This window comes from Dreissena polymorpha, chromosome 12 (genome assembly GCF_020536995.1).
Source record: "Dreissena polymorpha isolate Duluth1 chromosome 12, UMN_Dpol_1.0, whole genome shotgun sequence".
In the NCBI taxonomy this organism is placed as follows: Eukaryota; Metazoa; Mollusca; class Bivalvia; order Myida; family Dreissenidae; genus Dreissena; species Dreissena polymorpha.
This window is the reverse complement of record NC_068366.1, coordinates 7,653,654-7,674,910: the sequence shown is the minus strand read 5'-3', so window position 1 is coordinate 7,674,910 and position 21,257 is coordinate 7,653,654. Positions and strand designations below refer to the sequence as shown.

General features: G+C 38.2%; 1 protein-coding gene across 7 annotated transcripts in view; it reads right to left on the bottom strand.

Moving 5' to 3' along the window:
- LOC127854035 (centrosome-associated protein 350-like) overlaps window positions 1–21,257 on the bottom strand; it is a 52,198-nt gene that overhangs the window by 19,129 nt on the left and 11,812 nt on the right. For 4 of the 7 annotated variants that reach the window (XM_052388942.1, XM_052388944.1, XM_052388943.1 and 1 more), the window contains 7 exons: window positions 9,730–11,324; window positions 9,356–9,601; window positions 5,464–5,640; window positions 3,773–3,920; window positions 2,279–2,454; window positions 1,480–1,735; window positions 414–606 (listed from right to left, as the gene is read on the bottom strand). In XM_052388942.1, coding sequence (XP_052244902.1) covers window positions 414–606; window positions 1,480–1,735; window positions 2,279–2,454; window positions 3,773–3,920; window positions 5,464–5,640; window positions 9,356–9,601; window positions 9,730–11,324 — 2,791 coding nt within the window. Of the gene's footprint in view, window positions 1–413; window positions 607–1,479; window positions 1,736–2,278; window positions 2,455–3,772; window positions 3,921–5,463; window positions 5,641–9,355; window positions 9,602–9,729; window positions 11,325–12,068; window positions 12,345–12,392; window positions 12,613–14,581; window positions 14,704–21,257 lie in introns of those variants that run through there. The other 3 variants (XM_052388945.1, XM_052388948.1, XM_052388947.1) reach the window with 3 other exon arrangements.

Genomic DNA, 21,257 nt, shown 5'->3' with positions numbered 1-21,257 from the left:
TTTTAGTAAATCTATTCTTAACCCTTTGCATGCTGGGAAATTTGTAGTCTGCTAAAATGTTGTCTGTTGAATTTCTAAAATAAGCATTTTCAAAGCATACTATCAGAATAGCAAACAGTTTGGATCCTGATGAGACGCCACGTTCTGTGGCGTCTCATCTGGATCCAAACTGTTTGCAAAGGCCTTTAAAATTCGGTTCCAGCGCTGAAAGGGTTAACAAAAATCCACTTATGGGGAAAAGTATTGTCCGTGATTAGCTTCAGAGGACTTCACATGCTCATCTGGGACGACATTTAACACACATATATATTCAGGACTTTTAATAACCTATTTTCCAAGATGAATTATAATATGCAATCGTTATGACACCAGTAACTGTTGCATTCTTTACATGACTAGTTAACTCCTGTTACCTGAATGAATCAGTCTTCAGGAAACGATCTGTGTTCGCAGGCAGTTCCTGCAAGCTGTCGACCCTTGTCTCGTATAAACTCTTGCTGGTGTAGACCTGTCTGGTACCCGGGTAACTTGTGTTCACACGTCGCTCCACAAGGGGTTCTGTTTTTCGGTTGCTATGGTAATTGGATGATTCCTGCTCAGGGACTTCTGTTCAAATTCAACAGACATCAAAAACATTTATAAAGTAACTTAAAATTAAAATACTTTGACTTTACAAAATTAACAACTTATTATAGAAGAGCCCCAATTGTGAACTATATTATAATAACTACAGTGTATAACTATCCTTTCATGTGTTCCATATATACTGGTATACCTATTCATTCAACAAATTTCCTCATGAGATATATGTTTCCAATCATAAGGCATTTGTCATTACAAACTAAACCATTAAACAACTTTGCCATTTTAAATAATTCTTTAAAAGCTAAAATCTGAACATTCTAGGCATCAAATAAACCTCATTTTAAGAAAACAAGAATGTATGCCTGTTGTTAAAGTGTTATCCAATAAGCCTGTGCAGTCTTTTATGGAATTTTTTGTTTTATGGAAGTCAATTTTAAACAAAAACAAGACTAAGCAAAAAGTGTCATCCCTAATTAGCCTGTGCTTACTGTATAGGCTAATCTGGGATTTCACTTTTTTTTTTTACGCACATGCATTAAGCCCAGTTTAACCAGAATACCGCTCAAAAAATATAAAATAATATAACAAGAGCACCGCATAATGGGTGCCACGCTCGGCTATGGGTGCAGTTTTGAAAGCTTGTCACATTTTATTTTTTTTAGAGGTCACAGTGACCTTGACCTTTGACCTAGTGACCCCAAAATGGGTGTGACGTGTAAAACTCATCAAGGTGCATCTACATATAAAGTTTCAAAGTTGTAGGTGGCAGTACTTTGATTTTAGATCCAAAGTTGAGGTTTAAGCACACCGCAGACGGCGGACGTCAGACGGCGGACGACACGACGAGCTGGCTATGACAATACCTCGGGCTAAAAATGATGCTAACATCTATACCTTTTCTATCAAAGTTTTCGGTGACCCTTGTCGACCTACGAGCATCATCCCTGTACACTTTCCTGGAACTGTCAACGAGCTCAAGGGACTTTCTCAAGTTAGACAACTCCTCCCGCAGCCTGATGTTGTCGTCGTGCAGCTGGTAGTTTCTCTCTCTTAGATTACGGTTGTCTTCCTTGACCTGTTGAAGTTCGATCTTGGTTCGGTAGTCCGACGCCTCGTTGTAGCTTGCTGCATGCTCTTTTAACCTTGTCAGCTATTAAGAGATTTAAAAAGGGAGATTAACTAGATAATAAGAAAGGATGAATTCAAATTAAATAAAAAGTGTCACATTATAAACAACTATAATTACTCTTAAATTTTTTGAAATCTTAAGTTTTCTGACTCTATCTTGTTCAGCTAAAATAAAAAATAATTGTGACACAATTTTTTTCGGATACCATGTGGTAATGTATTTTGATGTTTATGAGGTCTTTCTGTGAAAGAGGCTGCAATGGAAATTAAATCTTACCTTTCGAGCAAACAAAATATAATTTACTTTATTCAGTCCAAACTTAGACTGTGCATTCTGCACAGGCTAATAAGGAACAACACTTTATGCTTAGACTAAATTTTCGATAAAAAGAGACCTCTTTTATTAAAAAAGAAATGTAAGTAATAAGTTCTCAACAATCTGACTTCTGATTTATGACATTGAGTAGTAAAAGTAAGCACATTGAAGTGTTTACTGATCACCAGATATAACTCTTACACAGTGTTCCCAGAAAGAAAGACTCAAATAAACCCAACTCACTCCTACCTCAGTCTTCAGTGTCCTATTCTCCGCCTCCAGTTCCTGTGCCCTGTCGCCCCTGGTAACCCTGAGCCTCTCGTTGTCAGCTGCCAGCTCCTTGACTCGCCTCTCAGCAGCCTGCATGTCTGACACAGCCGCCTCGTTGGCCTCCTGGAGGTCTTGTACCTGACCCTTTAACTCATCTGAAATGATCAGGGGGTGAGCATTTAATAAAGTGAATGGAGATTTGAAATAGTGCAGAGTTTTGTCATCATTTTTGATATTTGGTCTGGACCCTTTGGACAGGGAAAAATCACATTAATTTGACGAAAAAATAAATTAAAATGTTTTTGTTTTAGCGCTAACAAATATCTAAAAATTGAGCATAAAAGATTTGCACTGAACATAAAACTTAAGTTTAACTTACAGACTTGGATAGGAAAAGGAACTAAATGTTACAATTACCAAAAAAATTGAACCTTCAATTGGGAATTTTAATCAGTCATTTAGGAAAAGTATATACCTGGCAACTTTTGATTTTGTGAATGGGGCCCAATTGCTGCCCCAACTTTGATGAAAAAAACTACACTGTAGTGATTATGTACATGATATAGTGCATGGGTACCTAACAGTGATTGGCTAGATAACGGGTAATGCTGTATTTAGTGAATGTATAGTTGATAAAGTAATGTGGGTTCTAAATATAATGATCGAAATCTGCAATAGTGATTGGGCATTTGATACAGCAATTTTAGAGTTGTTATAGTGTCTGGGTTGATACAGTGATCAGGTAGTTGATTCTGTATGTAGTTAATGTGCAACTGATTTAATCATGTGGGTAGTTAATATAGTGATTGGGTAGTTGATAAAATGATTTAGTAGTAAAAATAATGATTGGGTGGTTGATTTAGTAATGCAGGTAGTTAAAATAGAGATTGGGTTGTTGATTTAGTACAGTACTGCAGGTAGTTTTACTATTAATAGTCGTTGATTAAGTAATGCAGGTAGTTAAAATAGAGATTGGGTTGTTGATTTAGTACAGTACTGCAGGTAGTTTTACTATTAATAGAGTCGTTGATTTAGTAAAGGAGGTAGTGAAATAGTGATTGAGTAGTTGATTTAGTAATGCGGTTAGTTGAACCCATTCTTAGACTTAAGAATTAAGCATTGACTTAGAATCAAAACAATATGTTCGGTGTTCGAATATAATATAGGCTAAAAATGCTGCTAATGCAATAAACAAATTGTTCTTAAAAAATGAATTTGGTAGTTTGAGGTGTTAAATTCAATCTCACATTGCACCATATTATACTATCTGAATAATACAAATTTGAGAGAATATTCTTTAATTTTAGACTGAAATCTTGGAATTCGTCTGTTGGTACATCTAGCTCCACGCACCTATTCTCCGCTGCAGGGCTGACGGGCTGACGGGCTGTTGGGGTTATAGCTGTTCAATACGCACCTATTCTCCGCTGCAGGGCTGACGGGCTGTTGGGGTTATAGCTGTTCAATACGCACCTATTCTCCGCTGCAGGGCTGACGGGCTGTTGGGGTTGTAGCTGTTCAATCCAGGCTCATTCTTCCGACGGAGTTCGTCCTTGAGTTGAGTCAGCTCCCTTTGTAACTGATTTCGCTCGTCTGTCAGGTCTGATACCTGGCGCTTTATCTGAATGGCAAGAAAATAGAATGTAATATTTTTTCCATATAATATGTTTTTGTTTAATTCATTTAAATCTTTATATTGTTTACATACATGTATTCCATTTGCAAACAACTGTACAAAAAAGTATACAAAAATATGCCTTGGAATGATGGCATTCGTTTGCAACAATATATCAGTGACAACAGTGTGTGTTCTGCTATATATAAACAATAGTGATATAATGTTATGGAATTAAAGCTGCATTTTAATTATATATTTTTTATTTATGTAGCTACGAATCTGAATGATACTTTAAGGTGTAAACATGTTCATGCAAACACAATTGAAAATGGGGAATCAGAGGGAAGAGTGCATTATGTAAATAGACATGGAACAAAAACTATGACTTAAATATCTTAATTTTTAGTAATTGAATTTAGCTGACCCATGTCCATGAATTCATTTCTAGTGGGTGTCCTTTTTAGAACCTAACTACAATTTTTTCATGAGAACAACAAATTGTTTTGAAATGTAATCCAAATGAAAAGCTTGTTCAAAAAGGGGCAAAAATTCTGTAAATATACAAGACATAGTTATGGCTGTTGTTTGCCAAAACAGTTATTTTGATATAAGAATTTTAAATAACAATAATTACCTTTAAAATTAAATCAAGAAATTTGAGGTTGACAACCAGATTTTCTAACAGACAGACGGATTGTTGAATTTTAATACCTCTCATTTCCCGAATGTGCATGTTGTTTTTTTAACTGTTTCATTTATTGCTGTATTTGGGCCATGTTTAGGGAAACTTGGGCTTAATGAATGTGCGTAAAGTGTCCCACTGCCGTCCACACAGGCTAATCAGGGACTGCAATGTCCTCTGATATGGTATTTTTCATTTAAAAGAAGTCTCTAAATAAAGAAAATCCAGTTCAAGCGAAAAGGATCATCTCTGATAAACCTGTGCAGACTGCACAGGCTAATTTGGGAAAAGACTTTAAAGGGGCCTTTTCACAGATTTTGGCATGTTTTGAAGTTTGCCATTAAATTCTATAAATTGATAAATGTAAACATTAAATTTTAAAAGCTCCAGTAAAAAATCAAAAATAAAATTTAAAAAGGGAAAAAAAAGTAGCCAGCAGCAGGGCTCGAACCAGTGACCCCCGGCATCCTGGAGTAAAAACGCATTAGCCAACTGAGCTATTCTGCCAAGCATACATAAGATCTGTATTTTATACATTATATAAGCAGTTTTTGTAGTTTCACAAATTTAAACGACATTAACAGAACCCTCCAAATTATTCAATCGTTTCGCGTTGCAACGCTTTATAATTTTGAGGTTTTTATATCGTCAAAAAATGCATATAATGGCTATATTAGACCATGGCAAATGCTCAGTAATACTGTTTCCTCACAAATATCATAACTAAACCGAAAATTTGCGAATCTGAATCAACTTTTTTCATTTTTGTCAATTTACCAAACCGTGAAAAGATCCCTTTAAGCCCCTTCATTAAGCCCAGTTTTTCCAGAACCAGGCTCATATAGCATATTAGAAGGTGCCCACCTCAGCAATCTGGGGGCCAGGTGAAGGTCGTGAGGTCACAAGGTCAAGGTCAGTCTGAAGCCGCTTAACATCAGCCTGAGCGCTGGCTAACTGCTTCCTGACCTCTGACAACTCGTCTTCTTGCGTCAATAACATCTTTCGCTGATTCAAGATGACACCATCAAGGTCTCGGATTTGCTGGAGTTACAAAATTATTTTCGTATTGATTTTCAACATACATCTCAATTGCAACATGATTGAACACATTAACAAATATAACAGATTTTTTCAGTTACATATATACTTCAGTATTATATATATGAACTATTAATGCACAAACAAGTAATCTAGGTACATACTTACAATAATATCGCTATGTGCTATAACACACATGTACTTATCCTTCATATGGTTACCAGAAAATACCTTTTTGAGACAATGCTATAATAATTTTGTTAAAGGTTGAAAAAAGGGGGAGGAGAGGGAAAATGATTTTTAAAAAGCACAAAAGATGCAATATGTTTATTACTTTAGAGAAAACCGCACAGACTGTCTGTGCGCTAACAAAACCTACTAGTTTTTGGTAGTTTTAAGATTAACTAAAAAGGAGAAAAGATGAAGGATAGAGAAGCTTGAATTATATAAAAATATAAATTTTTAAATTAACAAACTTAAGGTTTACATTTTTAAAAGACTTACTGGGAAAACAAAGCTTAACAAGAGCACCGCCTTGCGGGTGCAGACCGCTCATCTATTTTCTTTTTAAAGGTGAAGGGACTCTCATTTTCAATCACAAAGGAGGGAGGAGTGGAGTGAAGAGGGGTGTATAGTGTGGGGTTGTGGACATTTATTACATTATCTTCCAAAAAAGCGAAAAAAAAAATAAAAAAATAAAAAAATCGGGGGGGGGGGGGGGGGGGGGGTGTATAGTGTGAGGTGTGGTGATAATTTGTGAGATGATCTTAAAAAAAAAAAAAAAAAAAAAAAAAAAAAAATCAAAAAAAAAATTTGGGGGGGGGGGTGGGGGGGTGGGGTGGGGGTATAGTGTGAGGGTGTGGTGGTCATTTGTGAGATGATCTTATAAAAAAAAAAAAAAAAAAAAAAAAAAAAATTAGGGGGGGGGGGAGGGGGGGGAGGGGGGGGAGGCACGGGGGATGGTTTGGGTGAAGTCTATTGTGGTATGTCAGGTAAGAGTAGTTTCATCAAAGTATCAATCAAATCTAATCATAAATAAAGAAGTTATGGCAATTTTAGCAAAATTTAATAATTTGACCTTGAGAGTCAAGGTCATTCAAAGGTCAAAGTAAAATTCAAGTTGCCAGGTACAGTAACCTCATGATAGCATGTAAGTATTTGAAGTTTGAAAGCAATAGCCTTGATACTTCGAGTGGATCGAAACACAAAATTTAACCATATATTAAAAGTTACTAAGTCAAAAAAGGGCCATAATTCCGTAACAATGACAACCAGAGTTATGCAACTTGTCCTTTTACTGTACCCTTATGATAGTTTGTGAGTGTTCCAAGTATGAAAGCAATATCTATGATACTTTAGGGGTAAAGTGACCAAAACATAAATCTTAACCAAATTTTCAATTTTCTAAGTATAAAGGGCCCATAATTCCGTCCAAATGCCAGTCAGAGTTACATAACTTTGCCTGCACCGTCCCCTTATGATAGTTCATAAATCTTGCAAGTATGAAAGCAATAGCTTTGATACTGTAGGAATAAAGTGGACCTAAACACAAAACTTAATCAAATTTTCAATTTTCTAAGTATAAAAAGGGCACATAATTCTGTCAAAATGCCAGTCAGAGTTACATTACTTTGCCTGCACAGTCCCCTTATGATAGTTAGTAAGTGTTGCAAGTATGAAAGCAATAGCTTTGATGCTTAAGGAATAAAATGGACCTAAACACAAAACTTAACCAAAATTGTCAATTTTCTAAGTATAAAAAGGGCACATAATTCTGTCAAAATGCATGCCAGAGTTATCTAACTTTGCCTGCCCAGTCCCCTCATGATAGTAAGTAAGTGTACCAAGTTTGAATGCAATAGCATTGATACTTACTGAGAAAAGTGGAACTAAACGCAAAACTTAACCAAAATTTTCAATTTTTTAAGTATAAAAAGGGCACATAATTCTGTCAAAATGCACGCCAGAGTTATCTAACTTTGCCTGCCTAGTCCCCTCATGATAGTAAGTAAGTGTACCAAGTTTGAATGCAATAGCATTGATACTTTCTGAGAAAAGTGGACCTAAACGCAAAACTTAACCGGACGCCGACGCCAACGCCAACGCCAACGCCAACGCCGACGCCGACGCCGACGCCGACGCCGACGCCAAGGTGATGACAATAGCTCATAATTTTTTTTCAAAAAATAGATGAGCTAAAAATGAATGTATGTTCAGTGTCTTCTCAGAGTAGCCAGTGCAATCCACACAGGCTTATCTTGGATGATATTGTCCACCTAAACTGGATTTTTGCTAAGAAGAGACTTCCTTTTAATGAAACATATTTACAAAACGGAAAAGTATTCTGGGACGACACTTTACGCAAGTATTCTGGGACGACACTTTACGCAAGTATTCTGGGACGACACTTTACACAAGTATTCTGGGACGACACTTTACGCAAGTATTCTGGGACGACACTTTACGCAAGTATTCTGGGACGACACTTTACACAAGTATTCTGGGACGACACTTTACGCAAGTATTCTGGGACGACACTTTACGCAAGTATTCTGGGACGACACTTTACGCAAGTATTCTGGGACAACACTTTACGCAAGTATTCTGGGACGACACTTTACGCAAGTATTCTGGGACGACACTTTACACAAGTATTCTGGGACGACACTTTACGCAAGTATTCTGGGACGACACTTTACACAAGTATTCTGGGACGACACTTTACACAAGTATTCTGGGACGACACTTTACACAAGTATTCTGGGACGACACTTAACGCAAGTATTCTGGGACGACACTTTGCCCAAGTATTCTGGGATGACACTTTCTGCAAGTATTCTGGGACGACACTTTACGCAAGTATTCTGGGACGACACTTTACGCACAAAATGCATTAAACCCTGTTTTCCAGAACGCTGCTCAATTAAATTGAGTCGTGTTCTGAGAAAACTGGGCATAACATGTGCATAAAAAGTTCTCCAATATTAGCCTGTGCAGTCCGCACAAGCTAATCAAGAACAACACTTTCCACTTTTATGACATTTTTCATTCAAAGTAAGTCTCTCCTTAGCAAAAATCAAGTTTAGGCGGAAAGTGTCGTCCCTGATTAGCCTGTGCAGACTGCACAGGCTAATCTGGGATGACTGCTTATGCACATGCGTTATGCCCAGTTTTCTCAGAACATGACTCAATTTATGTCTTTGCACATGTGAAATTTAAAACTGAATTTTATCTTGCATATATAATATTGTGCATTGTATATAAAGCATATTTGTTGAATTTAAAATTCATGATTTTTTCATGTTTGAAAGACTTCGAAAGTAACATTTTGTTAAGCAAATGATTTTGTAATGTCAAGCTTACAAACACAAATCCACAAAAATAGTTTATGAAAAATAATATTGCCTGCACAATATGAGACCATAATATGAAATTCTTTCAGGGAAAACTGAGTTTAATGCAAGTTTGTAAAGAATATCATCCCAAATATGCCTGTGCAGTCTGCACAAGCTAACCTGGGAAGACACTTTCTAAGTGTATGAAATTTTTCATATAAAGGAAGTCTTTTCTTAAAGAAATCCTGTCTGGCGGAGAGTGTCGTTCCTGATTAGCCTGTGCACACAGCACAGGCTAATCTGAGATAAAGCTTTATGCACATGTCTTCCCACAACTAGGCTCATATGAAGATTTACTTAATCAGTTATGTATCCATGGTTACCTCTCGAAGATTCCTCTCAGTCTCTGTCTCCATATTCACAGGTGTGACAGTACGACTGCTGGCGTTGGACAAGGGGGTGCGTGGTGGGGTGCGACCCTTCATTATGGGCCCTACAGGACCGGCTGGCACTCGCACATGTCCGTCTGGAGTTTGGCTGCGTTTAACTCCCAGCACCCCTGGACTGGTTCCAATAACGGGCAGACTTGACGCGCTTCCAATCTTCTGACTGGATCCCGCTCGGTTAACCTGGGAAAGATGTAAAAGTGTAGTCTTATCATTTTGATAAAGGCACAATTCGGAAACATTAATAAAAGAAGGATAATCAGATGGTTAATGATTTTTAACATCCCTGAGTATAATTACACTTAACTTACCTGGGAACCGTCGTAGTACTGACTGAGTTCTTGTTCACTGGTCAGACTCTGAGGGCGTGATCCTTGGTTACTGGCGTTGCTACCCCCGTAATCGCTTTCAACAAGTTTGCGTACGTCTGTTTCCAGGTAAAGCTTTTCCTGACTGGCTCGCAGTGCGCTGGAAATCAGGTCACGATGCGGGGTCACTCGCTGAGAACTGTGAGCAGAGTTGGTTCCTGTTCCAGGAACAAAGCCTTGCTGGGAACCTGACCTTGAACTGCTGAGAGAATCTGCACGGGAGTCAGGCCTGGAACCGGGCTGGGAACCATGTGTGGACCCCTGCTGGGAACCATGGGTTGATCCAGGTTTGGAACCTTGACCTGGTCCTTGTGGTGACCCTTCTTTAAAACTATGTGTTGACGCTGGATGTGAATTGTATGGTGAACTGTTCAAGTATTCTCTGCGGATGGGGGAGTGCCGGTCTGACGGGTTAAGGACATCTGAAATCTGCTCCTGTGGGGTGGGGGTCCGAGGGCGAGATCCATTCATCGACCCTTCACGAGAGGCACTCAAGGGTTTTCTTGAATCGTAGTTAAATGCATCCTTGATCAAGTCATCAAGTATTTGCCTGTTGGAGTCATTTGAGTAATGTGAGCTAACTGAATCTGGTCTCCCTGAAATTGAATTCGCCTGCGAGCCCTCTTTAGAGCTTTCTGGGCCCAGTGCATCTCCTATGAGATCCTCTAACACGTGATGGCTAACAGAGTTAGCAGAGTGTACAGATGATACGGCCGGAGAATCGTGCAAACTAGGCTCTCTGACGTTGGTGGGTGTCTGACGCGCAGAGCTGTGGAAAGAATGTTGTGACTGAGCGGACAGAGCTCGAACAATATCGTCCACATTTGTAGGTGTAAGACGAGCAGAGCTGTGCTTGGAATGCAGGGAGCCTGAAGATTCAGGTCGAACGTAGTTATCCATTGGCGTGTGCCTTGATGAACTGTGAGCAGAGCTATGTTTGGAATGCACTGGGCTCTCAGTGCTATAAATAGGCGTGCGGGAATGTCCGTTGCCGAGAACGTCATCAACCACAGCTGGAGACATTTTTCCATCCCTGGATGCGTCTGAGCGCCGACGGGAATCACTAGAATGAGCACTAAGCTTTTCAAGGTAATCGTCCAGTATTAAATTTTTGTACTCATTGTCTATGTGACCCATATCAAGGGTCTTTAGAGCGGTATCGTCCCCATCTTGGTACAGTTTGGCACTGTCAGCTCCCACTGGAGTTCCCCTCCCATCCACATCAGGAAAATCCGATCTTCGGCCCTTTGATTCAGTGTCTGACTCGTTTCCAGACATAGTTCCATCGGTAAGGTTGATCTGGGATCGCACTAAATCCTCATACTTGTTTGACAGATGCAGACTGTTCTCCAATTCCACATCGGGCTCTCCTGCTGCCATATCCATCCTGGCCCTGGCTTGAGGATATGTTGGGTGGCTGTTAGTGGCCCTGGTTTGGGGATACGTAGAATGCTGAGGGCTCGATGGCCGTTGCTGACCTCTCAGGAACTGTTCTGCCTTTGCTACACCAGAGTTCTTTGTCTCATCTTCCAAAATATCTGAGAAAAATGATACAATATTTATAATGAAACACCACCTTAAAATAACTCAGTGAGATTTTGTTTCTGCGTGTTTAATATACCCCGTAAGATCCCACATATACCAGTTTAAATATGGTTATTCACTGTTAAGATATATATAGTAGTTTTTTTCACTTTATAAATAAACACATTATAAATTAATTTAATTCTCAAGACTTACAATAAGAAAGTCCTGCAAATAAAACAGCCTTTTTAGAGCACATCTTCCTATTTTAATATTGTTCATGCATTTCAGTTATCAAGTCAAAGTTCTCCTAGCCTGCAAGGCAAAAATAAATTGATTGACTAAAACCATTAGGTAACAAACACTCGGATTGGCTCAATTGATTCCAAACAAAATGCCTATTTGCATGTTTTATAACACAGCACAGATTATATCAGGTAAACAAATGCTCATATTTTAACTGGAGTTTCAAACAATTTTAAAGATTTTGCAAACTGATAAAAAGATTAAATTAAGATAGGATTAAATCAAACATTAAGCTCACACTTAAAATTGACTATTGATTTTGGATCAATGCTTAAATTGTATAAACAATATACACAATTTTATAGTAGACCCCTGTAAAATGTATTAATGAGCATCTAATATTAAAGAAATGCTGAATTTTGAAGAACTTTACATTAGAGAAATAAAGATTTTTCATAATACATTAATTAAAATGAAGTTTAACTGCAAATATAGATCAGATAAAATCTTACCATATTCATGAAGTCTCTACTAACAAATGATTGCTCCTAGATCAAACAATGTCCATTGATTTACCAATTATGTCCGCAAAAATCGAGTAATGCCTTTATCACTTCTGACAAATATATAATGACTTCTCAACAAGTTATTCGTGCCACAATATAAATATTTAACAATCCTCCTTTTATGCTTCACAGTGTTTGAACTTGAACTCAATAAAATGTGTGATAGCCAAGGATTTTTCCAATACTGCTATACCGTGAGGTTAAAACACAAAACTTAAATTAAAAAGCTGTAAAATAAGTACAATAATGTATTCTATACTAAACACGAACCAGTATTTGTGTATGCTTTTATCTCAACCCTTATCTATTGAACACAGTAATTCCTTTAAGTTTATGATATCTACAACTTTAATCCATTTATTTGAACGGTTGACAAATTCCCTCCACTCATTATACAGGTCTCAACTTGATTTGATAGGAAATGCAAATCAAGCATGCAGATCCATAACTTGCAAGATTAACTTCAACAGATTAGTTGTGTGTCTTTAAATGAAAATGTGAGTTTTAATATTTAAGTTTCTAAAAGTGCTTGTTTAATCTTGAAATGAACCTTAAAGCAGCAAGTACAGTTTGTTTTATCTAACGCAAACAATGTAAGGAGCAGTTATCTAAAACAAACAATTGAAGAGCCACAGAGTATAAAAATTCAGACTAAAGTTTTTCATTATAACTTAACCCTTTACCAGTTAGATGCATATTTTTACGGATTTGTATTCCCTTAGAAAGTTAAATAAAGACCTTTCTTTAATACCGTATTCAAGTTTTAAATGCTTCATTTCCAACTCTCAGATACTGATAAGCAGCAAACAGCATAAAACTTGAACAGGCTGCGAGTTACATGTACTCACAGGCTGTTCTGGTTTTATGCTGTTTGTACATAGCCATTTTCATATTGCTTCTGAGTAAGAAAGGGTTATGGTGAAACCTATTTATTTTAGAATGATATCTTAATGACTTAAGATTATTGAGATGCTCTTGAGTCAGGTTCCTGGGTAGAACCAGAACTTGGTATTGTGAACAAAAGACTTGACAATGCTCCAAGAGTGAGGACTGAACCTTAGTATACCTCCTAGATGCAAGACGCACCATATCCTCTACAGCACAGTGACTTCTTTGTTATTCTGAGTTGTTCTCTTACATTTCTTTGCATTTGAGCTTAACTCTGGTAAAACTGGGCTTAATGTAATAAGTGAAATGTAGTCCCATATTTTGCATTAGCTTATAAGGGACGACACTATCCGCCTGGCTTATAAGGGACGACACTTTCCGCCTGGCTTATAAGGGACGACACTTTCCGCCTGGCTTATAAGGGATGACACTTTCCGCCTGGCTTATAAGGGACGACACTTTCCGCCTGGCTTATAAGGGACGACACTTTCCGCCTGGCTTATAAGGAAGACAGTTTCCGCCTGGCTTATAAGGGACGACACTTTCCACCTGGCTTATAAGGAAGACACTTTCCGCCTGGCTTATAAGGAAGACAGATTCCACCTGGCTTATAAGGAAGACAGTTTCCGCCTGGCTTATAAGGAAGACACTTTCCGCCTGGCTTATAAGGAAGAAAGTTTCCGCCTGGCTTATAAGGAAGACAGTTTCCGCCTGGCTTATAAGGAAGACACTTTCCGCCTGACTTATAAGGAAGACAGTTTCCGCTTGGCTTATAAGGAAGACATTTCCGCCTGGCTTATAAGGAAGACAGTTTCCGCCTGGCTTATAAGGAAGACACTTTCCGCCTGACTTATAAGGAAGACAGTTTCCTCCTGGCTTATAAGGAAGACAGTTTCCGCCTGACTTATAAGGAAGACACTTTCCACCTGGCTTATAAGGAAGACATTTCCGCCTGGCTTATAAGGAAGACAGTTTCCGCCTGGCTTATAAGGAAGACACTTTCTGCCTGAACTGGATTTTGGTAAGAAGATACTTCAATTCAACGAAAACTTTAATAAAAGCAGAAAGTTTCGTCCCTGATAAGCCTGTGTGAACTACACATGCATAAAGCCCTGCTTTCCCAGAAGTTCAATTTATACATAAAATGTGCTGTTTATTTTGTTTAATAATGTGATAAATTTTATTTTTACAAAATGCACAAAAACTTCAAATTACTAATTACTGTGTATTTTAGGAATATAAGTTATTTTTGACAACAATTCAATCAATCAAATTTTCTGTCCACTGATTATTATTTATACTAGCCTTTAACAGTGTACTTTATATTTTTATATTAAAATATAGTATACATTTTTACACACACAAAAAATATATTATACATTTTTACACTAAAAAAAAACTTATTACACAATGAACAGTCCACACAATATTTCACTCAATTAATGTAAAACAAAAGGCATGATATTAAGTAGCAAAAATAAAGCAATCTTGCGTACATCAATGCACACATGTACTTTATCATCTTGTATTTATTTTATTCCCTATAACTGGAATAATAAAATTATAATTACATTGCTCCATCACTACATCCAGAGAATAAGTTAGCCCAAATAGAAAAATTCCAGCTGCAGAACTTATACGAACTCCTCACAAACGATTAAGTCAACTCTGATTTACTGATATCTATCTCAGTAAACAAAGATATTATACATCACACTCTCTGTCACCAAAGCAAACAGTTTGAACAATAGGACAATAAGTGGTCAGAGATTGTCAGCCCTGTTTGTCACAGATCATCATAAATCATACCTAGGGAATGGGTACTAAGATCAGAGAAATGTTGCTTTATCAAGACTTAATGCTAGTAAATAGGTGAGCACTGTCCTTATTCATGTCTTTATGATCCACATCATGCGAAAATGGGTCATATGCCATAGAGGCCTGCGTAGTCATGCAGTCATGTCAGCAGCAAATCATCATAATTCATACCCTCAGGGAAAGATCAAAGAATTTTGCTTGATCACAACTTAATACTAGTAAATAGGTCAGAAGAGTTCATATTCACATTTCTAGGATTCATCATGGGAAATGGGTCATATGCCATATGAGGCCAGGGTAGTTCCTGACAAGCCCACGCCGTCGCAGCTATATTAGGCCAGGGTAGCTCCAGACAAGCCCACGCAGCCGCAGCTATATGAGGCCAGGGTAGCTCCAGACAAGCCCACACAGTCGCAGCTATATGAGGCCAGGGTAGCTCCAGACAAGCCCACACAGTCGCAGCTATATGAGGCCAAGGTAGCTCCTGACAAGCCCACGCCGTCGCAGCTATATGAGGCCAGGGTAGCTCCAGACAAGCCCACGCAGTCGCAGCTATATGAGGCCAGGGTAGCTCCTGACAAGCCCACGCAGTCGCAGCTATATGAGGCCAGGGTAGCTCCAGACAAGCCCACGCAGTCGCAGCTACCATATGAGGCCAGGTTAGCTCCAGACAAGCCCACGCAGTCGCAGCTATATGAGGCCAGGGTAGCTCCAGACAAGCCCACGCAGTCGCAGCTATATAAGGCAAGGGTAGCTCCTGACAAGCCCACGCAGTCGCAGCTATATGAGGCCAGGGTAGCTCCTGACAAGCCCACGCAGTCGCAGCTATATGAGGCCAGGGTAGCTCCTGACAAGCCCACGCAGTCGCAGCTATATGAGGCCAGGGTAGCTCCTGACAAGCCCACGCAGTCGCAGCTATATGAGGCCAGGGTAGCTCCTGACAAGCCCACACAGTTGCAGCTATATGAGGCCAGGGTAGCTCCAGACAAGCCCACGCAGTCGCAGCTATATGAGGCCAGGGTAGCTCCTGACAAGCCCACGCAGTCGCAGCTATATGAGGCCTGGGTAGCTCCAGACAAGCCCACGCAGTCGCAGCTATATGAGGCCAGGGTAGCTCCAGACAAGCCCACGCAGTCGCAGCTATCTGAGGCCAGGGTAGCTCCTGACAAGCCCACGCAGTCGCAGCTATATGAGGCCAGGGTAGCTCCAGACAAGCCCACGCAGTCGCAGCTATCTGAGGCCAGGGTAGCTCCTGACAAGCCCACGCAGTCACAGCTATATGAGGCCAGGGTAGCTCCAGACAAGCCCACACAGTCGCAGCTATATGAGGCCAGGGTAGCTCCAGACAAGCCCACGCAGTCGCAGCTATCTGAGGCCAGGGTAGCTCCTGACAAGCCCACACAGTCACAGCTATATGAGGCCAGGGTAGCTCCTGACAAGCCCACACAGTCGCAGCTATATGAGGCCAGGGTAGCTCCAGACAAGCCCACACAGTCGCAGCTATATGAGGCCAGGGTAGCTCCTGACAAGCCCACACAGTCGCAGCTATATGAGGCCAGGGTAGCTCCTGACAAGTCCACGCAGTCGCAGCTATATGAGGCCAGGGTAGCTCCTGACAAGCCCACACAGTCGCAGCTATATGAGGCCAGGGTAGCTTCTGACAAGCCCACGCAGTTGCAGCTACCTTGTCTGATAATGAGACCACAAAACATTGCTAATTTTAACCCTTTGCATGCTGGGAAATTTGTCGTCTGCTAAAACGTTGTCTGCTGAATTTCTAAAATTAGCATTTTCTTCGAGTTTTTTCAAAGAATACTATCAGAATAGCAAACAGTTTGGATCCTGATGAGACGCCATGTTCTGTGGTGTCTCATCTGGATCCAAACTGTTTGCAAAGGCCTTCAAAATTTGGTTCCAGCACTGAAAGAGTTTAAGTGAATAGCGTAGCTCCTAACTACAATGCAACTGTGCACACTGCTCTGTAGCTACGCTGGCCATATAGCATAAGACCCATTTTTGCATGACGCATCTCATACGTGTGAATCAAGAACACACTGCTGATTAAACATGTGAACAATTAAAAAGTACCAAATGAACTATACTTGGCATGGTTTGTTTGCTCTGGGAAAACTGGGCTTAATGCATGCGCAGTACAACACTCTCCCCATAAACTGGATTTTTCTAAGAAATGAAATCCTTTCAGTGTTTTTTTTCACCATTTTAGGAATCGGGCAGGGTCCCTTTGGATCGCGAAAAATCGCTGCATTTTGACCAAAATTGGGAAATGAGTGTTGTTGTTTTATTTTGCAAACAAATTCTTCAAAAATGAGAATTAAAGTGTTTTAAATATAAAATTTAATAAAGTGTAAGTTGTAGAGCTAGATGGGAGATAAACTATATACATGTATACTTTTTCCATTGAATGGGGACTGATACTGGCCCCGATTATGAACACAAAAAAAACTGCCTTTCAATGAAAAATACCATAAAATTTGCAACTGTCATCCTTTATTAGCCTGTGCAGACTGGACACTTTATGGACATGCTTTAAGCCCTGTTTTCCCAGAGTAAGGCTTTAATTATCAGCCATAACAACAACAACATAACAACAATGGCCATAACAACAACAGCCATAACAACAACAACAACATAACAACAGCAGCCATAACAACAACAACATAACAACAACAGCCATAACAACGGCCATAACAACAACATAACAACAACAACAACATAACAACAACAGCCATAACAACAACAGCCATAACAACAACAGCCATAACAACAACAGCCTAAACAACAACAGCCATAACAACAACAGCCATAACAACAACAGCCATAACAACAACAGCCTAAACAACAACAGCCTAAACAACAACAGCCATAACAACAACAGCCATAACAACAACAGCCATAACAACAACAGCCATAACAACAGCCATAACAACAACAGCCATAACAACAACAGCCATAACAACAACGAAAACAAATGCAAGTAACCGGAGAAAACCCCAATTGGTATGGTGACTGCTAACCATGAGTGAAAATGGCAGCCTTTGCCTTGGGTGTAGACTGCTATGTAGGGTTTCCCTAGCGATTTGGGGGAATGGAGTCTGGTTGAATAGGGATTTTTAAAGCAATAAAATGGCAAATTTTGGAATTCTTTATCAACAAAATGGACCGAATTGGAATATTTTTTATCAACAAATGTTGACACATCAGGCTGATTCCTGAACATTATTGGAAAAAATGCCATTTGCACTTTAAGTCCACTGATTAGGAAATACTAATTTAATATAACTCTTTATAATAATTCAAATTAGGACAACAAAATCATATAAATTAATAGTTATATACTTTATTAGATGTTATTGAAATAAAATTGAGATATAATCATCAGAAGAAACTTTTTATTCCTTTTTTTTTGAAATTGGGAATATTTTTACAATTTTGGTTTGGGGTCGGGTCCGTTTGCCTTGGAATCAAGTCTGTTTTACGACCTTTTTTAAAACAGCAGAAAAACCCCTGAGAAATCATCAATCGCCTCACCTTGAATGCAGTTTGACACAGCCTGAGGCATTTGGGCCGTCAGTCGGACCCATTTGTCCCGTGTTTTGTAAACCCTGGACCGGGTCTGGCCCATAGGTCTGCTTTGTTTGACCCCAGAACACAATAAGGTGACCACATCTGAGAAACTGAACTTTCTGCTGCTTACATCAATGGCAACCTCTGCAGCCATGTTATTTCTTTTTCAATTTACTTTCAAAACAAATCTACTATTCTGTTCTGTAGATATCCTGAATGGTTGTGTAAATCATCAAATCTTTTATCAAAACAGTGCCATTTAAGCAAAGAAAAATGCTACTTAAATATTTTAGTCCATTTTCCTTTTAAAAAAACATGTCATGGTAATGAATTAAAATAAAGCAATAACCTGTCATGATGAAAAATTGGTCACTAAACTGTTAAACTGTAAACACATGTTTCCAAGCGCAATACCGGTATGCATGTCCTACTGCCACTTTATATTTTGTTTTCCTGAACATGGCGTCAGATAGTTTCATATTTATTCACTACAAAAGCACCAATTAAAATGTCTTTTATTTTAAGTTGTAGTAAGCATAAATTTCCAAAACAGCCCTGAGATATTGTCGGGTTGAAAGTCAAATCTCTTATTAATCCAATGGTTTTGATAAGATTTTTTTCACACATTCACTTTAAATTGACGTACATCGTATCATAAGCACTTTTTATTGATAAACAAGCCACAACAAAAGACAAAGTATCGTGATGGAACATTTAAGCGATACAAAAAGTATCCAAATATTGACCGAAAATGAACAAAATCCTGTTAACCATTATAAGTCAACAATTTAATACACAAAATGAGTGAAAGTACCGTGCTACCACATCCTCCATGTAGCATGTCACAGAACAATATCATGAACCATGATCAATGACAATGAAAGAACTCTGCAATTACAGCAGCACATTGCTTTGCGTTGGTAAAATGCTAATTAAACCAAACAGAAACAATCAGCTTTGATCTAGCATGCATGGAAGTGTTTTCCATTTCCCATAGAAACAAAACATCTGTCAATAAATGAAATCAATTTTTGTGTAAAAAATCACATAATTATGTTGACTGTTTTAAAATAAAATGTTTGAAGATAGATTTTTGAACAAGTGTTCCCTGACTCTGGTTCTTACTATAAAACTAATGATTAAATCACAGTTTTTTTTCACCATTTGGGGAATGTGCCCCTTTGGATTGGAACAAATCAAGGCGTTTTGACTAAAATAGGGAAAATAATGTGTAGATATTTTGCTAACAAATGCTTCAAAATTGAGAATAGAAGTGTTTTCAATAGAATACTTACTTAGGTTCCATTTATAGAGCTGGATGGGAACTAAATGTTCAGATAAAAAATAAAATATTTTTTAATAATCCTTTTTGGAAACCATTAATTGCAGATTTTTAGGTCCCTTTCAGGAAATGTTCATACATTTTTTCCATTGAGAATGGGGCACAATACTGGATTTCAATGAAAAATTATATTTCATCACATGAGATTGGAACGTGCACAGATACTAGTATCAACTGAACTGTTTCTGGTAAGTTGTTAGACATTGATGTTAGACATTGATGAAAAGTTCAAACAAAAATTGCTGATGATTTTATTGGAAAAGTTTAATACCACAAGATTAAAATGCCACATTGGGTTAAAAATTAAAGGTAATAATTAGTATATATTTAAAAAAAAATATGTTGCCTCAAGATCAAACACATTTATCTGATAATTGTTGAAAAATGCATGATTTTATAACATTGTAAATTGGTATAATACTGAATGGCTTTAGACCTGTAAATTTAATAACTATCAATATGGTACATGTACATGAAATTCTTCTTATTATGTAGCCCATTTCCCAGTGTATAAACTGAATAACATCCTAACTATTTTAACATTAAAAGGGCCAGCAACGTTGTGATGGCTGGAAAAATGGACAATTTAATCTTGACTTCTGATACTAAAAACTGACGTGTTTAGTTATATGATAACAAAATCTGAAAAAAATCATCCAAATTAGCCTTTTAATTAAATTGAAAAATTTGAAGATACCTGTTTTGGTGAACCACCAGTTTCAGTGACCTTTTCATCGGGTGTGCATACTTGTTTATTACGTACTTTTACATGACATGTCTTAGGCTTAATGATTAAAAAAACTTAAATACATTCGAGTTTTGCCAATGTTAATAGAACTGTAACTGAGTGGTAATACATGTATCAGTTATTGCTTTTTGTATACTTAAAACTAGCAACTCAAAATACAGCAAATGCTTAGAGATTTTAAATCACTAACTTTTCTCTCAAAATACAAGTCAGAGTAATCAAAACATACACTGTAATCCATGTTTTTGACATAAAACATCATATGAGCTTGAAGCAGAAAAAAGGGCTTAATGCATGCACGTCAAGTGTGGTCCCAAATTATCAGGAACAACACTTTCTGCCTAGACTGGATTTTCATTTAAAAGAGGCCTCCTTAAAAAGGAATACCGTAATTACTCTATGTTTTCCGACACTTAAGTTTTTGTTTTTTTTCGTGTCCAAAAACTTAGATACGAAAAATATTCACAAAATACAGATGTCCGAAAAGTTAGAGTCGAATATTGAAGTGTCCGAAAATAGCGTAAATTGTATAAACGACTACCGGTAATAGCACGCGCTTGTAAAATACCATGCCGTATGGTATAAATAACAGTTATAAATGTTTGCATTGCATTTAAAGTAATTTTAAATGCTCAATTTATTTGCCAGAAAGTTAATTTCCGATACTTGTAGTCTAACACCTTCCATTGTTCGTAAAACATGCAATAGGGTGCATCACACTTTGAAGCGTTTAGTATTTGTCACAGTTATTAAC